Genomic DNA, 25,234 nt, shown 5'->3' with positions numbered 1-25,234 from the left:
CAAGGTGGGCAGATCACGGGGTCAGGAGTTCGAGACCAGCCTTGCCAACATAGTGAAACTCTGTCACTACTAAAAGTACAAAGATTAGCCGAGCATATTGGCGGGCACCTATAATCCCAACTACTTGGGAGGCTGAGGCAGGAGAATTGCTTGAACCCGGGAGGCAGATGTTGCAGTGAGCCAAGATCACGCCATTGCACTCCAGCCTGGATGACAGAGCGAGACTCCATCACCAAAAGAGAAAAAGGGGAAAAAAAAGAGTAGAGCAAATGAGTTTCTTAATCATAAGAAATAAACAATCTCCAAACATCAATTTCCTATCACAGAGGATTTAGGTTTTCTTTCTTTTTTCTTTTTTTTTTCTTTTATTTTTTTGAGACGGAGTTTCACTCTTGTTACCCAGGCTGGAGTGCAGTGGCGCAATCTCGGCTCACTGCAACCTCCACCTCCCGGCTTCAAGCAATTCTCCTGCCTCATCCTCCTGAGCAGCTGGGATTACAGGCATGTGCCACCACATCTGGCTAATTTGGTATTTTTATTAGAGTCAGTGCTTCTCCATGTTAGTCAGGTTGGTCTCAAACTCCTGACCTCAGGTGATCCACCTGCCTCAGCCTCCCAAAACGCTGGGATTACAGGTGTGAGCCACCGTGCCCGGCCCAGATTTAGCTTTTCTTAAGGATTCAAAATCATTAAGTCCAATCCTCTCTCACATACCACAAAACTCTGGCACAGCCATGGACTAACCTAAAAATCCACTGTTAGAGACACAAAAAAACTTTCTTTCAGTTATGAAAATCTTCATTTATAGCTGCCCCTGTCATAGTTGGCTAATAGTTTTGCACAAATTAAACTAGATGATGAGTATTTTTCAAATTAGAAACAAAAAGAGGACCTGACCCTGCCAAGCTTTAACCACCTGGGACAACAAACTTGTTCTTCTCCAGTATCTTATACTTTACACAGTACCATTGGCCTCCCAAGTCACCAGTTCATGCTCCATCCTCATGCAAAGACAGCAATATTGTATTGGAGACAGAGTTAGTCCAAAGGTCCAAGTGCAGCTGGAGCTAGTTTTCTAAGCAAAGAACCTCTGCTTCCATGCATAGATCTTCTTCACTACCCAAACAGTTCCTATTAGCAGAAGAGTGCTAGGAGAAAGAGAGTAAGGAACTCATTAGAGTATAAAGCTAATTCAAAGAGGCGGAAATAGGAAATAAAGGAAGCAAATTAATTCTGGGTAATGTTTAGAAATTCCTTAACAGGTGGTATTTTTCTCTTGAACAGATGAAAACGCTTCAGATAAATAATATTCCTACGAAACAAGGATAAGATTCGTCTGTTATATATGAAAAAAACTAATGCAGGATTGAGTTTACACTATCAAGACCCAGAACTCTGCCTCTTGGGCAAAGCCAAGCATAAAGCAGCAAGCCGCAGTCCCAGAATTAGACAGCTTTCCACGGACAGGAGAATGTATACAGCAGGCACAGAATGACTATAGAAGAGAAAAACAAGCAAAAACAAATGTCACTCCATCTGGTTTTAAACCAAATAAGCCCTCCAATCCTAACCAAGGCAAAGGAGAACTGCCTTTCCACAGAACACACCATACTGGTTTCAGTATTTGTTTTCCCACGGGTACCCTTGAAACTCATTTTAATTCAAAAATGAAAACTATAGGCCAAGCACGGTGGCTCATGCCTGTAATCCCAGCACTTTGGGAGGCTGAGGCGGGCGGATCATCTGAGGTCAGGATGAGACCAGCCTGGCCAACATGGCGAAACCCCGTCTCTACTAAAGACAAAAAATTAGCTGGGTGAGGTAGCACGCGCCTGTAATCCCAGCTACTAGGGAGGCTGAGGCAGGAGAATCGCTTGAACCCAGGAGGCGGAGGTTGCAGTGAGTCGAGACTGCGCCATTGCACTCCAGCTTGGGCAACAAGAGCAAAACTTCGTCTCAAAAAAAAAAAAAAAGAAAAGAAAACTAGTATTTTGTGAAACAGCCAGAACTATCACAAGGAAAAGACTCCCAGTACTGTATCATAATACTTCCACACACAAAATACCTCCTTTAGGGATGGGGTCATTTCTCTTGGGATAATTCAATTCAATGCTTAATTTTTGGGAAGGGCTGCATGAAGGAGAGACTTGTAGTTAAAAACAAAACAAAACAAAACAAAAAACGGGTCTAATTTCTGGCTTTGGTACTTACTAGCTGGGTTACCTTATGCGAGAGTCTTAATTTCCGAGTCTTAGTTTCCTCACCTTCAAATTGAGACTAATAACTAAATATGGACTACTAAATATGGACGCTGGGTTAGGCGCTGCCGAGATACAAGGTGAAAATTCTAGTTGCAAATGGCAAAAGTCCTGAACGTTCTTAGATTTCAAAATGCTTTTTGTACATCGCCTCTTTTCTGCCCGTGAGGAGGACAAGGGCAAACAAAGTAGGAAAAATGTGGGGAGCACTTCATGGTTTATAAAATATTTTTCCGCGTGCCACCTTATTCTAATGTTTTAACTTTCCAGATTTTAAAACAAGTCCTACACCAAATAAATGGTAGAGGGACACAAACTGGAACCAGGCATCCTAACCGCCAGAGCGACCTTCCCGCCGCCCCATGCCTCCCTGAGGTGCTGGTCGGCTGCTTCTGCCCGGTGTACCCAGCAGCCATCCTGCTCTCCACTCAGCACCACCGCAGGTCGGCCGCGTGCCACGCTACTCGCCGGATTATTGGGCGCTGGTTTGGCCTTCGGAGGTCGAGGCTCTCTAAGTGACCTCCTGAACTGGGCTCACTCTTACTTGGCCTCCTCTCTCGAGGCAGCACCCTCCTCTCTAACGAGAACTCCATCGTTCACAGCCCCACGGTGTCCCCGGGGAGCGCCTCCCGCCCCCACCGGCTTTGCCTCAGCTTGTCCTCGCCTTTCCAGCCCTCAGCATCCGCGGACACCCGCGCTCTCGGGGTCCACACGGAAGCGCTCGCGGGGCCCACGTGGAAGCATCCGCAGGCTGTCGCAAGAGCCTACCGTCTTGCTCTCATTGGGCAACCTTACCCTTTTCCTGCCTCAATGTTTTTGCTTCCTCAGTGATTGGACCTGGGCATTGTCCATTCCAGCTCCCAGGCACCGCCCTCTCTCCACCCACTCGGGTTCTCCTTTATTCCAACGCTCCTCACCTAGCCCCTGTCCTGAGGGTGTGCCTAACCCTGGAGCCAGCTTTAAAGGGGAAAGCCCCTCCTCCTGCCCCAGCCCCACCCACCGGGCCCCCCTTCTCCGTCTTTCAGGCCCAGAGCTCCCTCACAGAACTCCCCCGCACCTTGTCGCGCCCGCTCCGCCTCTCCTTCCCAGCCACAGCTAGAGGTCCTGGGCGCACCTGCAGAGCCAGCGGCTTGCTGGGGGCATGCGCTCCATGAAGGCTCTGCAGAAGGAGCTGAGCCGGGCCGGCAGTCACTGCCGGCGGAGAGACTGGGGTCACCTGAGCCGGAGCCCCCTCCTTGGCGGGGGCGTCCGGCACCACCTCAGTGAGGCCGCGGCCCAGGGCAGAGAGACGCCACACAGCAGCCAGCCGCAGCACCAGGATCAGTAAGGCTCCTGGGACAGGGCAGGGGACGGGCTTGCCCCAACTCCCACTGTGGTCCTCGCTAGTTCCCGAGTGCCCTCCCCAGGCAGCGCCCCTCATCTCCCCTCTCCTGGCTCACTAGCCCTGGATGCCTTTTCCTTTGGATGTGGAGCTTTGGGTACGCCGCGTTCGGGCGGTAATCTGCAATCTGCCTGGGAGCGCGTTCGGGCAAGCGGGTCCTGGGGATGGCGCCTGTCCAAGGTGCGCAGTTAACCTGGATCACAGATGCGCCCCGAGTGTTACTTGGCTCACGTGTCTGAGTGCAGGGCCGGGCGCACGCCGCCCGTCCTCACCTTCCCTCGTCTCGGTGTGTATTTTAGGAGATGCGTGGGTGTGGAACAGCCTCCTGCCTCAGGTCCAAGTGTACTGGGGTCTGTCTGTGTGTTGTGTTTCTGCGTGTCCTCGGCGGGTAATGTGTGATGCTCGTGTGTTACTGGTGCGCAGGTACGTACATAAGTGTTGGGTGTGTGCGTAGTAGTGCTCCCTGAACAGCAGAATGGGGGGGATTTTCCAAACTGCTTGTTGAATGGGGAGAATATTTGTAATAGAGCAAAAGTCTTTAAGACGCAGATTTCCCAAACCAGAGCCAGTCAGAGCTATTATTTGTGCTGCCCAGGCTCCGGAATCTAAAAGGTTCTCTTTCTTTGGTTATTTCTTCCGCCCAGGTGGCCAAACTTTTATCTTCCCCACCGCCTAGGACACACTTGGTGGCTGAGCCTTTTTCTCCGAGATGCAGACGGTGCTGAACAGGAAATCTTGTCCTCCCCAGAGGGCCAGCATACACACTGTTCAAAGAGCCATTGCTCTACTGTAGCAGGAACAGGAAATGGGCCATCTCCCTCATGACACTCAGAAACATAGACACTATCAGTAAAGTAGCCAGACTGACACAACACTACCTCACCAACTACTCGAGTCTCTGTCGTAAGGGACACCAATAGGTATTATTTATTATTAATGACATTATGCCGTACTTTTCTTTCTTTCTTTTTTGAGACGGAGTCTCACTCTGTCACACAGGCTGGAGTGCAGTGGCACCATCTTGACTCACTGCAACCTCCGCCTCCTGGGTTCAAATCTCCTGCCTCAGCCTCTAGAGTAGCTGGGATTACCTCGAGTAGCTTGGATTGCAGGTACGCTCCGCCACACCCCGCTAATTTTTGTAGCTTTAGTAGAGACAGGGTTTCACCATGTTGGCCCAGCTGGTCTTGAACTCCTGACTTCAGATGATCTGCCTGCCTCAGCCTCCCAAAGTGCTGGGATTACAGGCATGAGCTACCACGCCCGGCCCTTTTCTTTCTTTTTTTCATAGTCATGGTGTTTGCTTATCCATATTACACAGTACTTTTCCATCAGCTTCTTCTCAAAGAGACACAGAACATTTAAAAGATAAGCCCTCTCCCTCCTGTTCTAGTCTCCACCCCAACTTCTTCCCAGATATTCACCATGGGAGAAATAAAGTGGGATACAGCAAAGGCTGAACTTCCCTCATCTGTCTACCTTCTGCAGAGTAGGGAACTATAGGTATCCCTAGTTCCCCACACACACACCTCCTTATCCAGTGGAGTCTGGTGATGGAAGTCTTTTCAGGGGACCTTGTTTCTTCTGCCCAGGGAACCCGCTGTCATATCCTTGGACTGGTACTCCCCAGGCAGAAAGGGTTGTGAGCACTGGAGAGTGATGTGCTCTGGCAGTGTGACACCATGATGGGGTGGGGTTCCTGTGTTTGGCGGAGGAAAGAGAGCAGCAAAGAGGAAATGCGCTGTTATTCCGGTTATTGTTTGTTTAATATTTAGATATTTAGCTGTATTTATGACTTTTTTTTTTTTTTTTTTTTTTTGGAGACAGAGTCTCTTTGTCCTCCAGACTGGAGTGCAGTGGCACAATCTCAGCTCACTGCAACCTCTGCCTCAGCTTCCCAAGTAGCTGGGATTACAGGTACCCACCACCACTAATCCACCTGCCTGAGCCTCCCAAAGTGCTGGGATTATAGGCGTTAGCCACCGTGCCCGGCTGTATTTATGACTTTAAAAGAAAAGTAAGAATATCAAGAGGAAAATATCCCAACACAAAGAAATGATAAATGTTTGAGATGACGGATATACTAATTACCCTTACTGATCACTATAATTCTATGTATTGAAACATCGCTATGCATCCCATAAACATCTGTACAATTATGTGTCAATTAAAAAAATAAATTTAGAGCCAGGCGCAGTGGCTCACACCTGTAATCCCAGCACTGTGGGTGGCCAAGGTGGAGAGGATCACTTGAGCTCAGGAGTTTGAAACCAGCTTGGGCAGCATGGCAAAACCCTGTCTCTACAAAAAATATATATATATACAAAAATTAACCAGGCATGGTGGCATGTGCCTGTAGTCCTAGTTACTTGGGAGACTGAGGTGGGATGATCACTTGAGCCCTGTAGGTCGAGGCTGTAGTGATCCATGATTGCACCACCACACTCCAGCCTAGGCAACAGAGTGAGACCCTGCCTCAAAAATAAATAAATAAGTTTATTACTTAAAAAATTTAAAAAGAGGTCGGGCGCGGTGGCTCAAGCCTGTAATCCCAGCACTTTGGGAGGCCGAGGCGGGTGGATCACGAGGTCAGGAGATCGAGACCATCCTGGCTAACACTGTGAAACCCCGTCTCTACTAAAAAATACAAAAAACTAGCCGGGCGAGGTGGCGGGCGCCTGTAGTCCCAGCTACTCGGGAGGCTGAGGCAGGAGAATGGCGTAAACCCGGGAGGCGGAGCTTGCCGTGAGCTGAGATCCGGCCACTGCACTCCAGCCCGGGTGACAGAGCGAGACTCCGTCTCAAAAAAAAAAAAAAAAAAAAAAAAAAAAAAAAAAAAAAAAATTTAAAAGAAAATAAAGATCCCAGTATTAGAGATAACCAATTAATATTGTGATCTAGTCATACATATCCTATATATGTATATATAATTTAACAAAAATGGGATAGTCATATTCTTGAACTTATCTTTTCCATTTATGAACAGCTTTTAATATCATTGAATATGTATGACATTGTCATTTTGTAATTTTAAAAGATTCCATTGTTTGAGGTATCATAGTTTAAATAACCAGTCTTCAATTTGGTTAGTATATACTCTTGTACACTTGTTCAATTATTTCTTAAATTCCAAGGAAATTTTGCCCCCCAGAGATAATCTGATGTCAGTGATATCATGTATAGTTTTCTAGAGATATTTTATGCATAAAATACATGCTGATATTACTTTACTTTTTTTATACAAATGGTATCCTAAACACATTGTTCCTGTACCTTGGTTTTTTGGTATCATACTATATACATTGCTCTTGTACCTTGCTTGTTTTCCCTCAACATTACATTGGTGATCCATCCATATCTGAGGGATATGCAGTTTTTTTAGGCTTGTGATACATTCAGTGGTATAGCATTATTTCCTGTCTTCTGTCAGCTTCCAGGCACAGAGTCCTGAGTCCTGCCTTCAAAGTGTTCCTATGTACTTTCCTTCTTGAGTTATCCCTCAGATAGCTTTTCTCCTCCTCTCCCCGTATAGGCACTAGCTTCATTGTGACAACAAGATTTACCCAGAAGCAGGAAAACTCTTCTGGTGTTCCCTCTTCTGGTATTTCTCCTGACTCCAAACACACACATGCCTAGTCTATGCCAAGCTGTTTGAGTCTTATTTTTTAATCCATTGTTTCAATAGATAATATATTCCATATGGTTCAAAATTCAAAATACACAAAAGATAGTGAAAAGTATCCCTCCCATCCCTTTTTCCCAGCACCTACGTCATCTCTGTAGAAGATGAATCAATCTTACCTATTTATTTATTTATTATGAGATGGAGTCTCACTCCATTGCCCAGGCTGGAGTGCAGTAGCGTAATCTTGGTTCACTGCAACCTCTGCCTCCTGGGTTCAAGCAATTCTCCTGCCTCAGCCTCCTGAGTAGCTGGGGTTACAGGTGGGTGCCACCACACCAGCTAATTTTTGTATTTTTAGTAGAGACGGGGTTTCACCATGTTGGTCAGGCTGGTCTTGAACTCCTTACCTTGTGATCTGCCCACCTTGGGCTCCCAAAGTGCTGGGATTACAGGCATGAGCCACCATGCCCGGCCAGTCTTACCTATTTCTTTTTTTTTTTTTTTTTTTTTTTTTTTTTTTTTGAGACGGAGTCTTGCTCTTGCCGCCCAGGCTGGTGAGTGCATGTGGCCGCTCTCAGCGGCCACTGCAAGCTCCGCCCTCCCGGGTTTACGCCTATTTCTCTGCCTCAGCCTCCCGAGTAGCTGGGACTACAGGCGCCCGCCTCGTCGCCGGTAGTTTTTTGTATTTTTTTAGTAGAGCGGGTTTCACCGTATTAGTCCCAGGATGAGTCTCGATCTCTGACCTCGTGGATCGCCCGCCTCGGCTCCCAAAGTTGCTGGGATTACAGGCTTGAGCCACCGCGCCGGCCCCCCCCAGTCTTACCTATTTCTAACTAAATGTTCGTCCAGAAATATTCTGTGCCTGAATAAGAAAACATATATATTTTTTCCCTTTTAAACCTGTGCTTCAACTGAAAACTGATAAAGAAAAAAAAGAAAAAACAAATGAAACATAAAGCTAGCAGCCTAAAGAACTTTATTCATGTAACCCTAACACCACCTGTTCCCCCCAAGAAAACCCTATTGAAAGGAAAAAATAAATTAAAAAATAAAAATAATAAGCTGGGCATGGTGGCATGCAACCTGTAGTCCCGCTAGCTAGGGGAGGTTTGAGGCAGAAGGTCACTTGAGCCCGAGGATTCAGGCCAACTTGCAATACGCTACTAAACCCATCTCTAAAACAAAAACATAAATCTACCATTACGTCTATATACTGTTTCTATACATACTTCTTTTAGTTAATATTGTATCCTAGAGATAATTCCATTCAATACTTAGAGCACACCCCAATTTCTTTTTTTTTATCTGCACTAATATTCATTGTATGAATATTAACCATGATTAACCGTTCCTTTTGTTGCCATCAGATTGTTTCTAATCTTCCATTATTAACAGCAGTGAAGGGCGGGCGTGGTTGCTCATGCCTGTAATTCCCAGCATTTGGGAGGAAGTGTGATACTAGGTCAGATGTTTGAGGACAGCCTGGCCACATGGTGAAACCCCGTCTCTTACTAAAAATACAAAAATTAGCTGGCATGGTGGCACGTCCTGTAAATCCCAGCTACTTGAGAGCAGGGAATGCCTAACCAGGAGCAGAGGTTGCAGTGAGCAGAGATCACGCCATTGCACTCAGCCTGGGTGACACAGCAAGATCCGTCTCTGGCCGGGCGCGGTGGCTCAAGGCTTGTAATCCAGCACTCTTGGAGGGCCGAGGACGGGCGGTCTTGAGGTCAGGGAGATCGAACCATCCTGACTAACACAGTTGGGAAACCCCGTCTCTACTAAAAAATACAAAAAACTAGCCGGACAAGGTGGTGGGCGCCTGTAGTCCCAGCAACTCAGGAGGCTGATGCAGGAGAATGGCGGTGAACCCGGGAGGCAGAGGTTTGCAGTGAGCTGAGATCTTGGCCCAGCACTCCCAGGCTGGGCAACAGAGCGGAATCCATTTCAAAAAGAAAAAAAAAAGACTCCATCTCAAAAAAAAAAAGAAAAAACAAACAATTGTGATGGCAATATTGTAAATTGTGTTATTTTGAGGGTGTGTAAGTATACCTTAGGACAAATCCTTGGAAGTCAAATTATTGGTCAAAGATTTTTTTAAATTTTATGTTTTATATATTTTAAAATTTATGTTTGTAATTTTTTTTATTTATTTTATTTATTTTTATTTATTTATTTATTTTTTTTTTTTTTTTTTTTTTTTTGAGACGGAGTCTCGCTCTGTCGCCCAGGCTGGAGTGCAGTTGGCCGGATCTCATGCTACTGCAGGCTCCGTCTCCTGGGTTCACGCCATTCTCCTGCCTCAGCCTCCGAGTAAGGCTGGGACTACAGGCGCCTGCACCCATGCCCGCTAGTTTTTGTATTTTTTAGTAGGACGGGGTTTCAGCATGTTAGCCAGGATGGTCTCGATCTCCCTTGACTTGTGATCCGGCCGTCTCGGCCTCCCAAAGTGTGGGATTACAGGGCTTGAGCCCACCGCGCCGCCTATTATTTATTTTTTGAGATGGAGTCTGGCTCTGTCGCTCAGCTGGAGTGCAGTGGCGCAATTCAGCTCACTGCAAGCTCGCCTTGGCGGTTATGCCATTCTCCTGCCTCAGCTCCCAAGTAGCTGGGACTACAGGCGCCGCACATGCCAGCTAATTTTTTTTTTTTGGTATTTTTAGTAGAGCAGGGTTTCACCATTTTAGCCAGGATGGTTTGATCTCCTGACCTCATGATCCACCTGCCTCAGCCTCCCAAAGTGCTGGGGCTACAGGCGTGAGCCACCGCACCTGACTGGGTCAAAGATCTTTGAAGTGTCTTAATCGAAACTAGCTGTCATATTTGGAAATAATCTGATAAAATAACTCTGCTTGGCTGGGTGTGGTGGCTCACGCCTGTAATCCCACACTCTGGGAGGCTTAGGTGGGAAGATCACTTGAGTCCAGGTGTTTGAGATCAGCCTAGGCAACATAGTAGATCCCTTTTCTACTTAAAAAAATAACTCTTCTAAATATTTTAACATATTAATGGAAATCTTGAAAACTAAGAAGTCTTCAGTACCTGGAATTTTAGGTGCTATAAGCCAGAGAGATACTTTGGGGCACAGGGACCTTGCCAGCAATACAATTTAGTAATTCTTATTGAAGACCCACTGTGTGCTAGGGACTTTGCTCAGTGCTAGGAAGACAAAGATGTATAAAAAAGATGTATAAAGCACAAAGACCTAACAGTGGAGCAAGGGAGATTCTTCTGTCAGTAAGATGGTGTGTTGTGTCAAACCGGCAGCATAAGCAATATCTGGAGGTTTGGGGAAGCCTTTACAGAGTTGGCGACATTTGATCTGGACTTTGAAGAATGAGCAGGACCATACTAAGCAAAGGTCATTCTATGCAGAAGTTATAGCATAAGCAAAGGCCAGGAAGCCTCACAGTTCCCGGCCCATTTTGGTGAACCATCTATATTGCCTGTTACATCTGGAGTGTGTGGGCATGATGGGGAATAGGGAAGTTAAGTGAGCAGGTTTTATTTATTTATTTATTTATTTATTTATTTATTTATTTATTTTTGACACAAAGTCTCACTCTGTCACCCAGGCTGGAGTGCAGTGGCGCAATCTTGACTGACTGTAACCTCCACCTCCCAGGCTCAGGCAATTCTCCTGCCTCAGCTTCCCAAGCAGCTGAGATTACAGGCGCCCACCATCACGCCTGGCTAGTTTTTGTATTTTTAGTAGAGATGGGGTTTTACCATGCTGGCCAGTCTGGTCTCGAACTCCTGACCTCAGGTGATCTGCCCACCTTGGCCTCCCAAAGTGTGGGGATTACAGACGTGAACCACCGTGCCCGGCCAATTGGCAGGTTTTAAAGAGCTTTTAATGGCCTACCAAGTTTTTGTTTTGAGACGGAGTTTTGCTCTTTTTGCCCACGCTAGAGTGCAATGGCAAGATCTCAGCTCACTGCAACCTCCGCCTCGCAGGTTCAAGCAATTCTCTTGCCTCAGCTTCTGTAGTAGCTGGGATTACAGGCATGTGCCACCACGCCCAGTTAATTTTGTATTTTTAATAGAGATGGGGTTTCACCATATTGGCCAAGCTGGTCTTGAACTCCTAACCTCAGGTGATCCAACCACCTCAGCCTCCCAAAGTGCTGGGATTACAGGTGTGAGCCACCACGCCTGGCCTACTTCTTATTTCAAGAGCTTATTCTGTAGGCATAGGGAGTTACCAAATGTTTTTGAGTAGAGAAATTACATTTGAGTTTAGAAAGATCACTGGCACAGTTTGGCCGGGCGTAGTGGCTCATGCCTGTAATCCCAGCACTTTGGGAGACCGAGGCAGGCGGATCACAAGGTAAGGAGTTCCAGACCAGCCTGACCAAAATAGTGAAACCCCGTCCCTACTAAAAATACAAAAACATTAGCCAGGCGTGGTGGCGCACACTTGTCATCCCAGCTACTCAGGAGACTGAGGCAGGAGAATCGCTTGAACCCGGGAGGCGGAGGTTGCAGTGAGCTGAGATCGCACCATTGCACTCCAGCCTGGGCAACAGAGCCGGACTCCATTTCAAAAAAAAAAAAAAAAGATCACTAGCACATTTTAGAAGATGGATTGAAGCAACAAGAGTGAAACTGTCTCAAAAAAAAAAAAAAAAAAGACGGATTGAAAGTCAAGAGCGTGTAGTGGCAATTAGGTAAAAGGGAATAAGGAGCTGATGATACACATGATTTATTGAACATCTACTTTGTGTCAGACAGTTTTCACGGAATTTTATCTTAAGCCTCACATCACCCAGGTGAAGTAGACATTACTACCCTTATATAAGGAAGCAAGTTCAGCAATATTAAGCAAACTGCTCAAGATCACACAGCTATTATGGAGCAAACTCTGGTCTACTACAGCACGCTGGCACAGGGAAAAGGAGAAGAGAGGGTGGATTTGAGACATTATGAGGCAGATTCATCCAATGTTGGTGACCAACTAAGCATGGACTTAAGGTGTGGAAACTATCAAAATGATGCCACATTTCCAGCTTGGCACCCAGGTGGGTGGTAACTCTGTTAACCCAGGTGGGAAACAAGAGGAGAAGAAGAGGGAACGAGGTGAGATGACTCAGGTTTGGACATACTGAGTTTTCAGTGCTTGTGGGGCACCTATAGGTGGAAGTGTGAGAAGGAAGCTAAAAATAAAGATCTGAAGGTCAGGAGTAAAAGCTAGAGAAAAGATCTACAACTTCTTAGGACAGACATGAAAGTTAGATTTATAGGGATAGATCAGATGGTTTAAGGAGGAGGCATAGAATGAGGACACTCACCTACTTATAAGCCCTTGTTGCAGAAGGAGGAGCAGGTAGCAGTTCTCAGGCCCCACTTTCCTCCCCATTCTCTGCCCCCAGTGATTCATCAGAAAGTGGCATGCTGTCCCGCCTGGGTGATTTGCTCTTCTACACTATTGCTGGAGGACAGGAACAAATCCCTATCCACAAGTTCACCACTGTAAGTTGCTCTCTACCTGTTCAGGATGCTAATTCCTTAAGATCTCTGAAAAGTGGGGGAAACGAGGGTATGACAAGTGCAGGGCAGCTAATGGGTTGCTACATGAGGGTGAAGCATACAGATGGATGAGAATCCAGATGTCTAGGCTGATAAGACAAGCCCATCCCTGCCCCAGGGTCAGAAGATTAAACCCTCTGGAAAAAGGACAGGAAACCCTTGTTAGCCTTCAGAGTTGCTCCATCCCCTCCTTTCTTATTCTCCAAACCCCATTTGTTCCACCTATTGTAGTGGCTGGGGTTCAGCTAATCGGGTATCCACTGGGAAAGATTATGAGGAGTACATCACTGTCCTTGTAGCTGACCTTTCTGGTCTCTTCTTTCCTCTAAAGGCACTAAAGGCCACTGGGCTGCAGACATCAGATCCTCGGCTCCAAGACTGCATGAGCGAGATGCACCGTGTGGTCCAAGAGTCCAGTAGTGGTGGCCTCTTGGACCGAGATCTCTTCCGAAAGTGAGGGCCCCAGAAACAAGGGCACTGCTCTCTGAAAACTGTCCTGTGGACGTAGACTCTCACAGCAGGGAGGAATTTGCGAATTGTATAGTTCAATTCTTCATTTTATTTTATTACTTATTATATAAGTTATACATGAATACTCATTATAAGAGTTCAAACAATATAGAAATGCATGTTCTCCTTTCCCTCCCTACTCAATCCCTATCCTCTTTTCCCCAAAGTAAATATTAACAGATTAGTGGGTATCTTCTAGATAATGTCCTATGTATTGACATACATACATGAATATATGTAAATATACTTCCATGATTTAGGATTTTTTAAATATCAAGGTAACATACATACATATTATTCTGGTATTTATTTTTTTTCTCATATCCCAAGACATAGTGTCTTTCCACATCATTAAAACCCCTCATTTTACAGGTAAGGAAACTAAGACACAGAAAGGCAAACTGATTTGCCAAAGGTAACACAGCTGTTGATCCCAAACCGGAAGACCACTCAACCTTCTTTATTCGCAATTTCCATGGCTCCAGAGTGAGTCCCAGCTGCATCTCTCTAGCCCCCTAATCCAATCATATCTGGGATCCAGGTGTGTGAGCAGCAACATTGTGCTCCTGACCCAGGCATTCCGAAAGAAGTTTGTCATTCCTGATTTTAAGGAGTTCACGGGCCATGTGGATCGCATCTTTGAGGATGCCAAAGAGCTCACTGGAGGCAAAGTGAGAGCCAGGGGACTAAGGGAGGGGTCAGGGACCTGGGCCAAATCTCTCTCTTTTTTTTTTCTTTTTTTTTTCTGAGATGGAGTCTTGCTCTGTCACCCGGGTTGGAGCGCAATGGTGCAATCTCAGCTCACTGTAGCCTCCACCTCCCAGGTTCAAGCGATTCTCCTGTCTCAGCCTCCCGAGTAGCTGGCATATGCCACCATGCCTGGCTAATTTTTGTATTTTTAGTAGAGATGGGGTTTTGCCATATTGGCCAGGCTGGTCTTGAACTCCTGACCTCAAGTGATCCACCCACCTTGGCCTCCCAAACTGCTGGGATTACAGGCATGAGCCACCACACCTAGATATACCTTGCTTCTCAGAGATTTCCTGCGGCTGGGAATCCTATGAATGAGAAATGAGAAGCAGAACTTCTGTAAATGGGGACCTGGCTTCATGTGTTTCTATACACATGATTCCTAGAGCAGGTGAGGGAATCAAGAGTCTATAATACAGTCTTCAAAGACTGAGCCTAAGAAGCAAAAGGGGAAGGTGACCTCAGAATTCTCCTTTTTTAACTTCCATTAGCTTTACTGCTATCTCTACAGGATTGGGGAATACAGAAAGACATGGCCTTCTAGGACTTAAGGCTCGGAATTTCTGGGAGCAACAGGCAGGAGGGAACCCCTTTGCCCTATAGAAGACAGAATTTTAGCTTTTATCTAAAAGATTCTCTTTACCCTCATCCTCAACTCTGTTCCTTTTCTCCACATCCATCTCCCTTTTCTCCACCCATTCATGTCCAGGTGGCAGCCTACATCCCTCAGCTGGCCAAGTCAAACCCAGACCTGTGGGGTGTCTCCCTGTGCACTGTGGATGGTCAGCGGTGAGATGCTGGGCAAGAGGAAGGGGAGGCAGGGCACAGGTGCCGAACACAGGCCAACCCCTTTCATGGCCTCTGTCTGCCTCCAGGCACTCTGTGGGCCACACAAAGATCCCCTTCTGCCTGCAGTCCTGTGTGAAGCCCCTCACCTATGCCATCTCCATAAGCACCCTAGGCACTGACTACGTGCACAAGTTTGTGGGCAAAGAGCCTAGTGGCCTGCGCTACAACAAGCTCTCCCTCAATGAGGAAGGTGAGCACCACCAAGGTTCAGACCGTACTTATGGCCGTCCCCTCCTCCTTACCCCCACCTCATCCCCCAGCCTTTTTTGTTTCTCTGCCCTTCCTGATTAACCCTGTCATGCCTTTCTCCCTAACAAGCAATCTTTCTTGTCTAACCCACAAAATGAGCAGGCTGTCAGGGAGGCTTTGTTCAGTGGCTAAGACTCTTGGTGGTTTGTATTTCCCCAGGAATCCCCCATAACCCCATGGTCAATGCTGGTGCCATTGTTGTCAGCTCCCTGATCAAGGTCAGTGCCACCTTAACCTTCTGACAGGTATTATCCTCTAAGCTCCTGTGTTCCTGTATCCCTCATATTTGTTCAGCTCTCTGGGGAGACTGGTGGGGCTCTGATTCCTTTGAGGGTCCCCAGAAGGCACATGAGGCACAGCAGGGACCCACACGTTACGCTGACGATGTCAGTAAAAGAGACTGCACCACCTCCCTCACCCCCACTAGTACTGTTCCCTGCCCCCACCCATGAGTCTAGAGCCTAGAGCTTCCTGACTCTTAGAGAAGTGAGCAGGTCCTGACCCCTGCCTAGGACCAAGGGCCAAATGCCAGAGACAAGGGGAGGACAGCACTACTGGGCACTGATTGGCCATTTCTGGGTGTGGGACACCTGCAGGGAAGGGTGAATGGCCAGGCCAGGGCAGTTATTCACGTCACCTGGAACTGTGAGTTGGCCTTGAACAGGGTGTCAAACTAGCCCATCAGCTGTAGGTCTCCCAGAGCTTGAGCAAGAACCTGGGAGCAGCTGGGCAGCAACACCCTGGGGCCAATCATAGCCCCTCCTGAGGAAGGTGGTGTTAGGAATCCTCCCCCCAGGGACTCAGGTGTCACAGTCCCTGTGGTATTGACTCTGTAATTGACACATGAGTAAGCAATGAGTCTGGGTGAGGAAATGAGGCTGAGTCTCTCCCCTTGTTCTGTGATAGCTCCATCTACAAACCTGTATCTGGGACCTGCCTCACCCCATTCCCATCTAAGTAGGAACTTTAAAAAAAAAAAAAAATTGAGGCCAGGCGCAGTAGCACATGCCTGTAATCCCAGCACTTTGGGAGGCCAAGGCCGAGGCGGGCGAATCACGAGGTCAGGAGATCGAGACCATCCTGGCTAGCACGGTAAAACCCCGCCTCTACTAAAAATACAAAAAATTAGCCAGGCGTGGTGGCGGGTGCCTGTGGTTCCAGCTGCTCAGGAGGCTAAGGCAGGAGAATGGTGTGAACCCGGGAGGCGGAGCTTGCAGTTGAGCCGAGATTGTGCCACTGCACTCCAGCCTAGGTGACAGAGCGAGACTCCGTCTCAAAAAAAAAAAAAAAAACTATCTATCTATCTATCTATCTATCTATCTATCTATCTAGAGAGAGAGAGAGAGAGAGAGAGAGAGAGAGAGAGAGAGAGAGACAGGGTCTCTCCTTTGTTGCCCAGGCTGGTCTCAAACCCCTGGGCTCGAGCGATCCTCCCACCTCGGCCCCCCAAATTGCTGAGATTACAGGCATGAACCATCATGCTAGCCAGTGGGATAGAGTAAAGGTCTAGCATGGGGTGTAAGGAATGAGGATGGAGATCAGGGATAGGGTGGGGCTGGGAGACAGGATTAGAGTCAGGAAAATGAACGTGGGAGTCAGGGATGAGGGTTTGGATTGAGAATGGAAGTGGAATGGCCCAGCAAGGTGGCTCATGCCTGTAATTCCAGCTACTCAGAGGCTGAGGTGGGAGGATCACTTGAGCCTGGGAGGTCGAAGCTGCAGTGAGCCACGATCATGCCACTGCACTCCAGCCTGGGTGAAAAAGCAAGACTCTGCCTCAAGAGAAAGAGAGGAGCCAATTGAAGTGCGGTGTTTTCAGGAAAAAAAAAAAAAAAAACAGGCCACTATAAAATTGAACACATTTGCAGCAGCAGGACCAGTCTAACACTTGAACTCCACTAGATCCTTCTGATCCTTCCCTCTGTCATCCTCCTAGGCTTAGAAGACTGACATCTCTCTCTTTCTCTGCAGATGGACTGTAACAAAGCAGAGAAGTTTGATTTTGTAAGTTCCCTTGCTACTTGGCCCCTGGCTGCATTTCTCCACAGCATGCTGTCCTCTCCAGCTGCCCCAGTGGCTCTCTAACTCCACTACCAGGTGCACCAGCCCATACTAGAAGCCTTATTTCCAGAAGTGTGGAAATCTGCTGGCCTCAGAGAGGAAAGCCTCTTGACAAGACCTGAGTTCAGAAGGGCTAGTCAGCCTGTGAGGTATTAATAGAGCTTCTTAGTCAAGTGGAGCCTCAATGTTCCTTTTTCGCTTCCAGGTGTTGCAGTATCTCAACAAAATGGCTGGGAATGAATACATGGGTTTCAGCAATGCCACGTAAGTCCCTGTTCAGAGGACTGACTGAAAGCATTGTGGTGTATCTGTGTGTACTTAGGATGGGGACAAGAGGAATGGGGGAGAGAGAATCTTAGGAGGAAGAAATCCCAGGGGAACTTTGGCCCTCCAGCTTCCTCTGAGTCCCTTCATCAACATTTGTTTACCTTGTAAAATAATTTTTTCCATTACTAATTAGTACGTAATGAGAGAGTGTGATGGTTTGTGCCTAAGCCCTTTCTTGCCAAGACTTTCAAAGCCAAAAACTTCACCAGTTTTCCTAGACTAGATGACTACACAGTTTGGGGGTTTGGTTTGGGTTTACTTTATAATAAAGCTACACTGAGTGTTTGCTGAGGTTCAGAAATTTCCTCTAATATTACTGTGAGAAGTTATAAAGGGGTTCATTTAGTTTGTGGTGTGATGTAGTTCTGTCTCTCTCAGGGAGGGTAATTTTCCCCTTCTCCCAACACCTATTCCTCCAACTTCAAGTACTAAATTGGGTGTTTGCTTCAGATTCCAGTCGGAGAAGGAAACAGGGGATCGGAATTATGCCATTGGCTATTATCTCAAGGAAAAGAAGGTAACCAGGAGAGGCTGGGAGAGAAAGTCCCTGGGAATTCTGCTGCTAGTGGAAGAACAGTAGGGGCTAGGGGTTTCGGCCGAGACCCTGACAATGTGAAAGGGCTGCTGATGTCCTGAAGAGAAATGCTCTCCCCTCTCTTCCTTGCAGTGCTTTCCTAAGGGGGTGGACATGATGGCTGCCCTTGATCTCTACTTCCAGGTAAGAAAACACTGCTCAGGGCCGAGGGAACAGGACAGACTGTCCTTGCCCTACACCCGAGGGTACCATGTGCAGGTTCACATCACATCTTCACCTATTCTTTGTTTTCATAGCTGTGCTCTGTGGAGGTCACTTGTGAATCAGGCAGTGTCATGGCAGCCACCCTCGCCAATGGTGGGATCTGCCCCATCACAGGCGAGTGTGTGCTGAGTGCTGAAGCAGTGCGCAACACCCTCAGCCTCATGCATTCCTGTGGCATGTATGACTTCTCTGGCCAGTTTGCCTTCCACGTGAGTTTCTGGCTCTGCCATCCATCTGTCATGCACCCAGTGCTAAGAAGAGAGAACATTGACTCTCTGAAGATAGAGGTGGAAGCTTGTTCCTGCCTCTCATTCACTAACTTCCAGGAAGGCAATTAAGTTGAGACTCCTTAGATGAGTTTCTCAAAAACACCAAGTTCCTTGAATATATAAAGAGATGTCTGGCTGGGCGCGGTGGCTCACACCTGTAATCTCAGCACTTTGGGAGGCCAAGGCGGGCAGATCCGAGGTCAGGAGACCGAGACCATCCTGGCTAACACAGAAAATTAGACGGGCATGGTGGTAGGCACCTGTCGTCCCAGCTACTTGGGAGGCTGAGGCAGGAGAATGTCGTGAACCCGGGAGGCAGAGCTTGCAGTGAGCTGAGATTGCGCCACTGCACTCCAGCCTGGGCAACAGAGCAGGACTCTGTCTCAAAAAAAAAAAAAAAAAAAAAAAAAAGAGATTTCTTTGGGAGGCTGAGGCGGGTGGATCACCTGAGGTCAGGAGTGCAAGACCAGCCTGACCTACGTGGTGAAACCCCATCTCTACTAAATACAAAAAATTAGCTGGGAGTGGTGGTGTGCACCTGTAATCCCAGCTACTTGGGAGGCTGAGGCAGGAGAATTGCTTGAACCTGGGAGGTGAAGGTTGCAGTGAGCCGAAATTGTGCCATTGCACTCTAGCCTGGGCAACAAGAGCAAAACTCCGTCTCAAAAAAAGAAAAAGAAAAAGCAAACAAACAAAAAAAAAAACGAGAGATGTTGCAGCTCCTGAATTGTGCTTCACATTGCTGGCTCTTCTCCTTGAGGTCTCAGCTTAGAGGTCATTTCCAAAGAAAGACTTTTCTGATCATCCTATCTCACATGGGCCCCCTTCTACCTCTATTTACAGCACCCTACTTCTTCTCACTATTTATCACAATTACTTTAAAAATTACTTGACTATTTATTTACCTGTTTATTACCCATCTCCTAACACTATTTATTTACCAGTTTATTACCTATCTCCTAATACCAGAATGCTAGTTCTAGCATAGCATCCAGCACAGAATGCTGTATTTCAAAAAATATTTTCTAGCTGAATCAATGAATTTTAAGAGAAGGAAAGGACAGGAGTAATAAAAGAAGCTAATTAACAAGCCAAAAGGTTGAGGTGGATTGTGGCCATGCAGTCATTTGTAAACTTGTTAAGAGTACAGCCTAACTTGTTTATTTTCTGATTTGGGGCACACCCACATCATCCTCAGCTTCAATTCTGTTCCCCAGGTGGGCCTGCCAGCCAAGTCAGCTGTATCAGGAGCCATCCTCCTGGTGGTACCCAATGTCATGGGAATGATGTGCCTGTCACCCCCATTGGACAAGCTGGGGAATAGCTATAGGGGGACCAGCTTCTGCCAGGTGAGATGCTTTGCATATAGTACTTAATATTTTTGAAGCAATAAATTTGTTTAATGGTACCACTTTTATTTTAATAAAATAATTTTGAGCTCCTACTAAGTGTAAGGAGTAAATACACAGTATCTTTGGCTTACAATTCTAGAAGTTGGTGTCTCTCTTCAATTTCCACAACTATGACAACCTGAGGCACTGTGCTCGGAAGTTAGACCCACGGCGTGAAGGGGGAGAAGTTCGGGTAAGGAAAACTCCAGGTGGCTTGTAAGAATATTTCAAAGGCCAGGTGCGGTGGCTCACACCTGTAATCCCAGAACTTTGAGAGGCCGAGGCGGGCGGATCACGAGGTCAGATCAAGACCATCCTGGCTAACATGGTGAAACTCTGTCTCTACTGAAAATACAAAAAATTAGCTGGACATGGTGGCACGTGCCTGTGGTCCCACTACTTGGGAGGCTGAGGCAGGAGAATCACTTGAAATTGGGAGGTGGAGGTTGCAGTGACCCAAGATCACGCCACTACACTCCAGTCTGGACGACAGAGCAAGACTCTGTCTCAAAAACAAAAAGAAAAAAATAAAAAATATTTCAGAGTAGCACACTCCATAACACTTCAGCAATACCCTTCACTAAGTCCCCATGGAGGAAGGTCACAGGGCAGAGCTGACATAGGTGAGTTCAATTAATGTCAGGAGGGTATGATTTGTGTTCCAGAACAAGACTGTGGTCAACCTGTTATTTGCGGCCTACAGTGGTGATGTCTCAGCTCTTCGAAGGTAATGCTACTGTTGACCAAATACACACAATGAAATACTCCTGGTCAGAGATTTTACTGGGAGGCAGCATAGCAAAATAGTTAAGTGCTTCAGCTTTGGAATTAGACAGAATGGATATAGATTGCATTTAAATTACATTTTTTTAAAAAAGGAGATTTTTTTTTTTAAAGTAAACTGCCTGCTCTATAATTCATGTTAGCCGTTGTTATTGAGTGTTAAGAGCAGAGTCCGAGGAAGTAGGTACTCTGCCTCCAATGGGCACTTACCACAGGTAGGCAGTGAGTGATATTTCTGGCAGCATCACATTCCCATCTCTCTAATATGGGTGCAACAATCTCATCTGGGTATGGAAAAAAGATTATTGAGAGCCTACAAATCTGGGTATAGGCTATTTCACTTTCTCTGAAACTCATCCAGTCTGACACCAGTTCACAAAGAACACCTGTGATTCCAGTCTGATCTAGGCAACTCTAGCTGCTTTCCCACTACCCTCAGGTTTGCCTTGTCAGCCATGGATATGGAACAGAAAGACTATGACTCACGCACAGCTCTCCATGTTGCTGCAGCTGAAGGTACTGAAGGGTTAAGGATGGGAGGGTAATCATAAGACCCTTTCTTTTTCACCAGAAGTTCCTTCGCTATATGTGCTCTCAAGGTTATAGGGGCACCAACTAGTTTTATCTAGACACCCTTCACTTTGCAGCTAGACTATTACTGGGTGCTGCAGGGTACAAAATGGGAAGAAGCCTTTTCCACTCCCCTCTTGGTAAAGACTTCAGTGGCTAAGTGTCTGCACCAAAGGTTTCAAGACCTGTGCCTTCTCATTTTCCTTCTGCCCGTATTCCTAGGACACATCGAAGTTGTTAAATTCCTGATCGAGGCTTGCAAAGTGAATCCTTTTGTCAAGGACAGGTGAGTATTAGGCTAAAAGTGGAGGAGGGTGGGCACAGCTTCTCTACCGACCCTCCAGCCACCATGCAAATATATACAACCACCACACTCTTCATGTCTCCTTTGCCTGATCATATCATTATTTCTTTCAGATGGGGCAACATTCCCCTGGATGATGCTGTGCAGTTCAACCATCTGGAGGTGGTCAAACTGCTTCAAGATTACCAGGATTCCTACACACTCTCTGACACTCAGGCTGAGGCAGCAGCTGAGGCCCTGTCTAAAGAGAACTTAGAAAGCATGGTATGAGCACAGGTCATGGAGAGCCCCTGCTCAAGAAAAAGCAAGAGCTGGCTACACATGTAATCCATAACCACCAAAAATGCTATGGAGAGCTACACTGCTTCAGTGGGGACCAAGTAGTCATGTGGTGACTTAGGCTACTGCTTTCTATGAGAGTCAAAATACCCCATTCCCTCAGCAGACAGAGTACAGAGAAGGGCCTCAGTAGACACCTGCGGTAGAGCTATCCAGAGAGAATGGGCTTCAAGGTACAGCCTAATGGCTTGCCCCACTCAAAACCATCCCAGCTCTTCACCCAGGTCTCCTCTTCCTCTCCCTGAAGAAACCGTCATGAGAGAAAGACATTCTGGTGGAGGGACTCTAGCTACCATGCACATGTATATATCCACAGAATATGGGAAGTGGAAATGGCTATGTACATGGCTTTAGTAGTCTGGAGAGATCTACTCCCCTTGACCAGGACATGCTGCTGCTACTGCTAACAGCCAATTTTATAGACAGAGAAAGTATTTTGTGTTCAAATAAACTTTAATTATCAAATCATTTTCGCTAAACCCAGTTCTTCTTTCTTCCTTAGGGGTATCTAGCTTCATCACCATCATAGAAGGTAGAAAAAGATGGAATCACAGGGTCAGAGCACAGCTTCTCTACCTACTCTACCAAACAGTACATATTCACTTACCCTGCCAGGTTTTTCTCAACTCCAAATACTGCTTTAGGTTAAGTATATTCTGCTGCCAAGGGAAGTGTAGGTTTGAGTCTAAACAGGCTCTGAAACAGATTGTGCAAAAAAACCTCAGGCCTTCCTCCTTCCTCGGGAAGTTCCAACTGTGGCAGAAATGAAGATGGAACTTCTCAAGTATAAACAGTTTTGGCCGGGCATGGTGGCTCACACCTGTAATCCCAGCACTTTGGGAGGCCAAGGTGGGTGGATCACATGAGGCCAGGAGTTTGAGACCAGCCTGGCCAACATGGCGAAACCCCATCTCTACTAAAAATATAAAAATGAGACGGGCATGGTGGCACACACCTGTAATCCAGCTATTCAGGAGGCTGAGGCACGAGAGTCACTTGAACCCTGAAGGCAGAGGTTGCAGTGAGCCGAGATCATGCCACTGCACTCCAGTCTGTGTGACAGAGTGAGACTGTCTCAAAAAATAAATAAAAGAATCAACAGTTTCTAGCACTCATACCCTAGATATCCCCCAAGTGTCTCTCTTCCCCTTTGGTCATGGTTATAACTGGGATAATGATTATGACAGACTGGCTGGGTGTCAGAGGTATAGATTAAGGTAGATGGACTCAGGGTAAGGAGAGCTACAGCTGTCTGGGGCTGAAGGTCTATGGCACTGAGCTACTGGGGAAGGAGGGCTCTGTTTTCATTTTGACACACTGAGTTAATAAAGCACTTACTGAGGGAGCCAGAGCCCAAACTCTGAATGTGCTGTAGAAAAAGGGCCAAGTCATTGACTGCACCACTCCTTCAGCCAGAGGTAGAAAGGATTTACTCTTCAGCGATCTGGTAGAGCCCCAAGAACAAACAAGTTACATGTGGACAAAGGGAGGGAGAGGTATCATGGTGATTAATAAATTCAAACAAAGCTGAATGATAAGACCCCAGGATGGAATACAGTCTGAGAAAGGTCTGGGCAAAGGGAAGCAGAGGGACTGAAGGAAGCAGGTCAGGGAAGATATATCACCCATGGTAGCCTAGGAAATTGGCAGTAGTTGGTGGGTGGGAGAAGGAGGGTTTGGCTGTATGCCTAGCTTTCACAAGGTAGGGGATGAGGAAGATGATTATGATATTGCACAAAGGACCCAACATTGAACTGCGGGAGCTAGAGGTTGCTTGAGGCAAAGTAAAAAGGCTTCAGACATTTTCAAAAGGAGGCTGGCCAAGAGCGTGATTAGGGACTCCAGTAATGGAAATACTAGAGGCCCGGGGGCACCTCAAGCCCTGAATGGGTCAGCAGCTCTCCATCCCAGAGAGCAAAGGCAGGCACCACTGGACCCCGGAAATCTGTCTGTAGCGTGTGAACCACAGAGACCTGGCTCACATCCACCAGGCTCAGCTTCTGGGCCTCATACTCCAGCAGCAGCCCCACCTTCTCTGGCTGCCCAATACCCTCAATTGGGGCTTTCTCGTTGGCCAACATGGTGTACCACTTGCGCTGGGCATAGGTGAACACCCAGGAACGATCATCAACACCAATGCAGCTATCCCGGGACATGTCCACATCTGCCACTCCTATCCGGAACTGCTGGGAGCGCTTCACTGTCACTTCCCAGTAGTGTCTGCCACTGGTGACCGCTGTGTCTGCCAGCACCACTGCCCACTCCCGGAAGCGCTCCACATTCAAGGCCACCTTGGTGGGCTCCAATCCCACCAAGCCATATTTGACACCCGTATCACCTCTGAAGAGTGCCAGGCTGCTGTGGGCGGTTTTTTCTTCCAATTTGAAACTGACGCCTGCGGGCAGAGCAAAAAGACGGGATAATAACAGGGGCTAGAACCCTAGGGCTGGTGATATATTCAGATCTGAGGCAGGCAGTCATGAGACACGAGCAACTAGGGAAGAGTCAGAATGCCAAGCGGGCAAGAGAGTCGGGGGGTCGCTTTAGTATGGATAGCTCATGGAGCTGAAAAACTCGGATTGAAGAAGTCCCGGAATTTAAAGAAACCAAATGGTGTCACAGGTTTGGAATCTAGAGACCAAGGCAGGTGGGGGAAGGAAAAGACCCGAGAGGGTTGGAATTGCTTCTCGGAGTCGGGTCTGGGAATAATAGACGGAAGCCATCCTGGAGGTAAAAGAGTAAAAAGAGATAATCCTACCTCTCTGGGCCTCTGTGGAGGCAACTCCCAATCGTTTGGCTCCCCAGCGGCACAAGCGCAAAGAACGTGCAAAGAGCAGCGCCATCTTGCGCCATGGATGAGCCGGGCACGCCTCCCGCTTACAGACTCAGCCATCTGCCCGCCTGCTCCCCTAGCACGTGGTGCGCGAGGGGCGGCCGCGCAGTGTTATGACGTAGGAGCAACGCCTTGCGGGAGGCCGCCGCGTTAGCGGTTTCTGTTCTGATTCTACCCGGTGGTTGATGCTGTTTATTCAGTTTTTCTGCGTAGATGGACGCCGCTCCCATTTGAACTACATAAAACTTTTAGAGATGTAGTGTTGCCAGATGCTTAAAAGTATAGATTTTAAAATTAAACAGTGCTGTAATTAGCTTTGATCCCTGCTTCACGTGTGAGTTTGGGCAACTCATTCCGCTTTTCTGAGCCTTAGTGTTCTCTCTTTTTTTTTTTTTTTTTTTTTTTTT

The 25,234-nt window shown here is 47.1% G+C and overlaps 2 protein-coding genes across 12 annotated transcripts; one reads left to right on the top strand and one right to left on the bottom strand.

The window, feature by feature from the left end:
• The first annotated feature begins 3,120 nt into the window (after positions 1-3,120).
• Positions 3,121-22,462, top strand: GLS2 (glutaminase 2). 11 transcript variants are annotated; one of them, XM_017853353.1, is made up of 19 exons: positions 3,497-3,581; positions 3,939-4,062; positions 12,637-12,736; positions 13,125-13,246; positions 13,845-13,974; positions 14,763-14,842; positions 14,929-15,092; positions 15,311-15,369; positions 17,123-17,155; positions 17,418-17,476; positions 17,990-18,056; positions 18,207-18,257; positions 18,371-18,547; positions 19,825-19,956; positions 20,099-20,191; positions 20,664-20,725; positions 21,221-21,297; positions 21,574-21,637; positions 21,769-22,462. In XM_017853353.1, the coding sequence occupies exons 2-19, from the start codon at positions 4,031-4,033 to the stop codon at positions 21,923-21,925; spliced, it is 1,659 nt and encodes a 552-aa protein (XP_017708842.1). In that variant the 5' UTR covers positions 3,497-3,581; positions 3,939-4,030; the 3' UTR covers positions 21,926-22,462. The 11 variants fall into 11 exon arrangements, with proteins under 11 accessions (XP_017708841.1, XP_017708848.1, XP_017708843.1 ...); XM_017853352.1 differs by lacking the exon at positions 3,939-4,062 and having other exon boundaries at positions 3,121-3,581; XM_017853360.1 differs by lacking the exons at positions 3,939-4,062; positions 13,845-13,974 and adding an exon at positions 13,676-13,789 and having other exon boundaries at positions 3,400-3,581; positions 13,125-13,331.
• On the bottom strand, positions 22,429-24,942 carry SPRYD4 (SPRY domain containing 4). Its single transcript, XM_017853365.1, has 2 exons — positions 24,753-24,942; positions 22,429-24,389 (listed from the first exon to the last, which is right to left on the bottom strand). The coding sequence occupies exons 1-2, from the start codon at positions 24,835-24,837 to the stop codon at positions 23,851-23,853; spliced, it is 624 nt and encodes a 207-aa protein (XP_017708854.1). The 5' UTR covers positions 24,838-24,942; the 3' UTR covers positions 22,429-23,850.
• Between the last annotated feature and the right edge of the window lie 292 nt (positions 24,943-25,234).

Source organism: Rhinopithecus bieti, unplaced genomic scaffold, assembly GCF_001698545.2.
Source record: "Rhinopithecus bieti isolate Rb0 unplaced genomic scaffold, ASM169854v2 scaffold_35950, whole genome shotgun sequence".
In the NCBI taxonomy this organism is placed as follows: Eukaryota; Metazoa; Chordata; class Mammalia; order Primates; family Cercopithecidae; genus Rhinopithecus; species Rhinopithecus bieti.
Note: the sequence above shows the minus strand (reverse complement) of the source record. Positions and strands in the feature narration are given on the sequence as shown.

What these genes read in the sequence shown, in the direction of transcription:
- GLS2 (XM_017853352.1), top strand. Translation starts at nt 3,400, where the DNA reads ATGCGCTCCATGAAGGCTCTGCAGAAGGAGCTGAGCCGGGCCGGCAGT. An exon ending in CTATCCACAAGTTCACCACT is followed by an intron (nt 12,737 to 13,124) that starts GTAAGTTGCTCT and finishes TTTCCTCTAAAG; the next exon opens with GCACTAAAGGCCACTGGGCT. An exon ending in AATCCTTTTGTCAAGGACAG is followed by an intron (nt 21,638 to 21,768) that starts GTGAGTATTAGG and finishes TATTTCTTTCAG; the next exon opens with ATGGGGCAACATTCCCCTGG.
- SPRYD4 (XM_017853365.1), bottom strand. Translation starts at nt 24,837, where the DNA reads ATGGCGCTGCTCTTTGCACGTTCTTTGCGCTTGTGCCGCTGGGGAGCC. An exon ending in CTCCACAGAGGCCCAGAGAG is followed by an intron (nt 24,390 to 24,752) that starts GTAGGATTATCT and finishes CTCTGCCCGCAG; the next exon opens with GCGTCAGTTTCAAATTGGAA.